This window comes from Lolium rigidum, chromosome 4 (genome assembly GCF_022539505.1).
Source record: "Lolium rigidum isolate FL_2022 chromosome 4, APGP_CSIRO_Lrig_0.1, whole genome shotgun sequence".
In the NCBI taxonomy this organism is placed as follows: domain Eukaryota; kingdom Viridiplantae; phylum Streptophyta; class Magnoliopsida; order Poales; family Poaceae; genus Lolium; species Lolium rigidum.
The window spans coordinates 254690845-254696915 of record NC_061511.1 but is presented as its reverse complement, the minus strand read 5'-3'; the positions used below and the strand labels follow the sequence as shown (position 1 = coordinate 254696915).

The 6071-nt window shown below is 55.7% G+C and overlaps 1 protein-coding gene across 1 annotated transcript; it reads left to right on the top strand.

Annotated features, from left to right (window-relative positions):
- The first annotated feature begins 587 nt into the window (after window positions 1–587).
- Window positions 588–2624, top strand: LOC124650282. The gene is made up of 2 exons (XM_047189826.1): window positions 588–1895; window positions 1984–2624. The coding sequence occupies exons 1-2, from the start codon at window positions 688–690 to the stop codon at window positions 2207–2209; spliced, it is 1434 nt and encodes a 477-aa protein (XP_047045782.1). The 5' UTR covers window positions 588–687; the 3' UTR covers window positions 2210–2624.
- The last annotated feature ends 3447 nt before the right edge of the window (window positions 2625–6071 follow it).

The window sequence follows — 6071 nt, the reverse complement described above, 5'->3', positions numbered from 1 at the left end:
AATATATCACAAATGTATGGATCTGGTGCGCTGAACAACGCACATCTTCAAAACTTGAAAAAAAAAATCCCATTTGTCATTTTGTGTAGCCTATAGTACACGAATTTTGAATTGCGATTTTGCATGCTCGTAGAGTTCAACATTATATACACCTAGGATTTTTGTATTTGCTAGTTTGCTGTAATTAAAGCATGAACTAGTATCCAACCTTCTTGTGGAAGGATGTTTTAGATTTATCTAAATGTATGTGTATCTAGTCACTGGATACATGTAAATCTAGATAAATATAAGATATTTTTTAAGGGACGGAAGAAGTAGAAAAAATACTCCACAAAAGACAGAGGGGTCACATTTCCCACCGGACAGCTCCAAGATATTTTGTTGTCAGCAAAATACGGTAAGAAAGAAATTTATCATTTTCACACTACACTCCACTCCACAGTGTCACGATCACTCACACCACTAGACGGCTTCACGTCACGGGGGGCCGCGGCCAAGACGCCAACACGCGCACGCCCCTCTTGCTGGTTTAAAGCTCCCCAACGCGTTCCCCTGCTCTGCTCGCGTACTATTTAGCCAGCCGCCTTCTTCCTCGCCGGTGCGCGATCGCGGTTTCCACACCTCTCTCGCGGTCGCCGGTGGCAGGGGTTCTCGCCGCACGCAGGGGAGGGAGGGGACTAGAAAGCCATGGGCTTCCAGGTCGCCGCCGTCGTGCCGTCGCCGTGCGCGCGCTCCGCCGCCTCGTCGGCGCCCTCGACATCCTCGCGCTTCCCATTCCTGGGCGGCCGCGCCAGGCTCGCGAGTTCGGGCGGCGGCCTTCTGGCGCGCCGGCGCGGAAGCGCGGTTCAACCCGCTGGGTGCGCGCTGAGTGCCAGCATAGACGGCATGGGCGGCGGGGACACGGAGTTCCTGAGGAGGATCGAGGAGCTCGCGGCGTCCGCTGGGGTGCGGACGGCGGGGTGCGGGTGGCCGCCGAGCCTCGAGCGGAGCGCGGGCGGCGTCGGGCTTCCGCTGTCGCTGCGAATGCTCAAGCGCAAGAAGCAGCAGCAGCAGGTTCCACCCCAGTCGCGGTGGGACGAGCAGTTGCTGGGCTCTGCCGGCGAGTCGGTGGGGCGCGCCTTCTCCTCCATGCTGCTCATCGTGCGGGAGCTGCAGAGCTTCGCGCTGCAGCAGATGCAGCAGGGCGACGACCTGCGGCTGCAGGCCGTGCTGGCGCGCGCCCGCGGCGAGACGCACGACTCCTTCGTCTGGCTCTTCCAGCACATCTTCGCCGGCACCCCGGCGCTCATGCTCTCCCTCATGCTCCTCCTCGCCGACTTCACCGTCCACTCCATGAGCCACAGCCTCGCCGACGCCGTCCCTCCGTCCCCACCCTCCGCCGCCTCGGTTGTCGACTCCGAGCCGTCCACCCAGCTGTTCGACGCGGGTGCGGTCAAGACGTTCTCCGTCGGCCGGACGGCCTCGGTAGGCGGGGGCAGCGGGGACGGCGGGGGCGACGCTCCGCCCGTCGCGGGCGCTCCCGGCGATGACCACGAGTCCCGCTACAGCCTGGGCCGCGTCGCGCCGCAGCAGCTGGCGCCGCTAGCGGGTGGGACGAGCGCGGAGAAGGTCCTCCTCCCCGACGCTGCCGGCGAGGACGAGCAGGCCGTCTGGGAAAGGATGCTCGGCGAGGCTTCGCGCATGCAGGCCAGCGCGCGCGCCGAGGAGCTGTCCGACCCGGAAGTGCTGGGGAACCTCGTCGCGCCGGTCGTGGTGGAGGTGGAGGCGGAGGACGTGGCCGAGTACGCGCGGACGGAGCAGTGGTACGAGCTGGCCGTGGCCGAGGAGCCCGGCAACTCGCTCATCCTCGCCAACTTCGCGCAGTTCCTCTACCTAACGCGGAACGATCACAAGCGGTACGTACGCCCACCACCTGTTCGACGAATTGACAACCCAGTTCTTGTTCATTGGTGATTGATCGTACTACATGTGTGCTGATCGCAGGGCGGAGCACTACTTCGAGCGGGCGGTGCGGGCGGATCCGGCGGACGCGGAGGCGCTGAGCCGGTACGCGACGTTCCTGTGGAAGGCGCGGGACGACGTCGCCGCGGCGGAGGAGACGTACCAGGAGGCCATCGCGGCCGACCCCGGCAACGCGCACTACGCCGCCGCCTACGCGCATTTCCTCTGGAACACCGGCGGCGACGAGACCTGCTACCCGCTCGACTGACGGCGGTGGCGTCGAGCTGAGCTAACAGATGAATGATCTCTTTCCGTTTACTAAAAGTTAGTAGAATCGAGTAGAGGTGTTCGTGGGCAGTGGTGATCCGGCGGGATTCCATGGCGCGGTGTCCCCCATCCGGGAATACGGGCGTACGGCGATGGGAGCTTTTGGCCGGGAACGGCCGAACGGGGACGGCGGACGTACGGACGCGTGGGCGAATTCCCGATGAGCTTGTCGGCCGTCTCCATGGCATGGAGTGCACTATGGCCGTAGCCTGTAGACTTCAGTGGCACCGTGGCGAGGAAGAAGGGCGAGTGGTGGTAGTATATCGTATGGATATATGTTGTGTATAGCAACTTGGGTCGGTAATTATGTATATGAGCAAAAGAATAAGTGAACAGGAAGAAGATGATGGTGGTAATCTCTCGGCTCGATGCAAATCTTTCTTGGATCTTGCACAATTCTACTGCTGTTCTACTTTCTAGGGATTGAGATAGGCCAGTGTGCCGCCTGTGAGAACGTGCATCGGACCATCGTTTTGGCAATTGGCGAACACTAATCTAACCGAATATGTTGAAAATATTAGCATTTTTTCAAATATCAGTTTTTTGCGAGAAATCCACCGATCTATTAATAATCATCAACAGTAGTACAAATAACCTAAAAAGTAAAATAAAAAAAACAAATTGGTACTCGGACTACCTAGCGACGATTACAAACACTAGCACGAGCCGAAGGCGCGACGCTGTCCTCGCCCCTCCATCGCCGGAGTCAGGCAAAGCTTGTCGTAGTAGAGCTTGTCAGTAGCAGGACAGACGAAAAGTCGTCGTGCTAAGGTCCCAACGGACCAGCGCACCAGAGCAGCAACCATCGCTAATGATGACAATCGTAGATCGGAAGAGACTATCATGAAACCACACCAACAAGCACGAAAACCGACCGGATCCTAGGAGATCTGACGGGCACACAACTCCACGCGCCCTCCGTCGGCGCTAGATGCACCACGGAGCGAGGATAGGGCGGGGAGGACCTTATTCTGACTTCAGGATGTAGCCGCCGCCTCACCATCCCAAGACACTGAAAAGCAAACTAAATTAAGAACGGAAACTCCCCGCCAGCAAGGGACCGTGGTCCGCCACACCTCCAAGGCCCCAAGGCCACCGGAGGCGGAGCGGACCGGCGTTATCGCCGGCGAGTAGGACGGAACCCTAGATGGGTTTTGTGCCTTTTTTTCCGCCGCCTCCTGGGTTCCTTCGCACGTACCAGTTCGGCTCCTGTCCTATAATCTAATTTGTTAACACACTACAACTTATTAGTACGAATCATGAAGCAATCCAATGATCCGAGCCAGTTGGAACCTATATGTTGCAACTCACTAGTATTCACAATTGGCACAAATCATGAGGCAATTAATTCAACGGTTTAGAACTTTTCTTTTCTTGGTTGCAACCAATTTACAACTAGAAAAATCCTACTCCCTCCATACCGGTTTTAGCATGAATCAAGGTGCAATTCTATGGTTTAGAAGATAATCCACACATATAGTAGATAAGATAAAACATTACTACAAATAGATTAAAGTAGTCACCCATACTATCATAGAGTAAACAAATACAAATTCTAAACTTATCACCCTTCTCCTGACTCTCGCGCCGGACCCACAAAAGCGTGGTTTCAGCGGTGGTGGCGCAAAGCTTTGGAAGCGAGGGTGTGATTATCTCTAGAGAGAGGACAACTCGTATACAGTGCATATGTGCTCCTTTTTTTAGGGGAGGTCCCGAAGGACCTAGAGCTTCATTCCATTATCAGCGGTGGAGATACAATTTATAGATAGGGTCTTAAACAAAGATAAAATTACAAACAGATCCATACATTTTGCACTAAGGACCTTTGACTGAAAACTGGAAACGCCATCAAGTCCAGCTCCAGATCCACCACCGTAGAGCTTGCCGGAGCCAACGCCCACGCCACCGGGGACGGAACCACTTGGGGCATGGAGCCGGGAGCTAACTCCGATGAAACTAAATGGCCTCCATTTTTCATGATGGAGGTTGAAGAAGACCTGAGGCAGACCGAGATTCGCCGTCGTCGCAGCAGGTTGGAGGGGCCGCCCTACGACCAAAGAGTACGGCGACAGCGGCGCCGTGGTAGACCTTCGACGAGAAGCAGACATGCTCCCCTGCTGCAGATGTGGTAGCCAGGCCGAGGCAGTGAACAGCAGCTCCTCTGCCCACTCGTCACCATGACGAACACGAAGAAGAAGCCTGCGTCCACCAAATCCGCGCGAAGCAACCTTATTTATGGAGATCTTCGTCTTCCTCCACCGCCTCATCTCCGACTCCGACCACCGGAGCTCCATGAAGCAGAGAAAGAGAACAAGGCAGTACCAAATCCGGGCGCCGAGATCTGGCACCTCCCTCCCGGCATCAACGCCAAACGCCAAATAGGACCATAAACTAGACCTAATACTATAGCTACCTACTCCGGCACCATCTCCTCTCCAGCTCCGGCCGGCTAGCCCGGCGGAGGAGAGGAAGGAGAGGCCCGGTGAGAAGAAAGGGATGTAGGTACTGTAGCGGCTTGAGAGCGAGAGAGGGGGGGAAATGAGCTGCTATGTGCTCCCTCGGATCAGCTCATTCCCCAAACCCATGGCGTGGTGAGACGGTAGGCGGCGGAGGAGGAAGACAAGTGGTAGAAGACACTTTCTTGTAAACTAGCAATGTGGTTCTAATTGGCTCCTTGTGATTTTCAGAGATGGACTAAATTAAATTCCAACATAATAATCCAGGAAACACGCAATGGGATTCTTTGAAAGTTCACCTCCGCAACAAGTGCTGATTTCTAGTGGATTCTTGAAGTTCAACTTCTTTGCTTCTGCTACAAACTTGTGAGATTCCAACTGAAACTTCTCTAAATCGGGGAAGCTCCCGAGTTGGAAAGCTTCGTGTTTACGCTCGTTCAGAACTAGAGACCCTCCTTCGACGGTGGTTGAATTTAGTCGTCAGTTCTGTTGGCAGGTAGGCTCCTACCGTGATCGGCCGATCGAAGAGTGAAAACACCTGTGCTGCACATGCTCTGCGACGACGATCGTATGGGCGCGGGAGGACCACCACTAGCACCGGTAGAGCAGGGCTGCACGGAAGCTGCTGATGCAAGGGCGGCAGGCCAGTACGCGTACGTCCCGGGGAAGGCGAAGCACTGTTTCGAGCCGGTGGTCTCCTGCCCGCGCAACGTAACGTGGTCCGGCGAGCTCGTGCGACGTGCGGTGGCCGGCGCGCCGAAGCATTGTACGCATCCTGCCGGAAGCGTCACCGGATCCAAATCGTACCCGAGAAAGTCGGCCAACGAGGAACGGCATTCCTGACGATCGAGAGTCCTTGCAGCGATGCAGTGCAGGCGAAGGTCCCCCCTTGACAACCCCGTTTCGATCGATTTCTTATCATCTCGTCTGTCAGATTTAGGCATTGCTCGTGCTAGCATCAGATCGTTTTCTCCGAGATGAAGTTCACCGGAGTTTCACGGGAGCTGCAATGCACATGGAGGGAGCCCGGCGGTTTGACATCAGGTCTGAACCATCGCACTCTTCTACCCACCTGATCGGCGATCGCTGGCCCATATTCGCTTCCTGGCTTCAGACCACGGAAAAGAGTACGAAATGGAACTTGTGCGCCCACGGCCTTCCTCGCGATTGCATGCAGTGCACTGCATGATAGGTTATCCTGTCAATCACACACAATGATCCTGGCTAATGCACAAGAATGAACGTCCAAAACTGACACGGCCGCATGCGCCTGTTCTCTCTGTTCTGGTTTCTTGATTAAAATCGTACTACCTGAATCTCGTATGACTTGTTCTGCCGACCGAACTA

Coding starts and splice junctions, on each gene's coding strand:
- LOC124650282 (XM_047189826.1), top strand. CDS start 688: ATGGGCTTCCAGGTCGCCGCCGTCGTGCCGTCGCCGTGCGCGCGCTCC. Junction 1,896..1,983: donor ACGCGGAACGATCACAAGCG/GTACGTACGCCC, acceptor TGCTGATCGCAG/GGCGGAGCACTACTTCGAGC.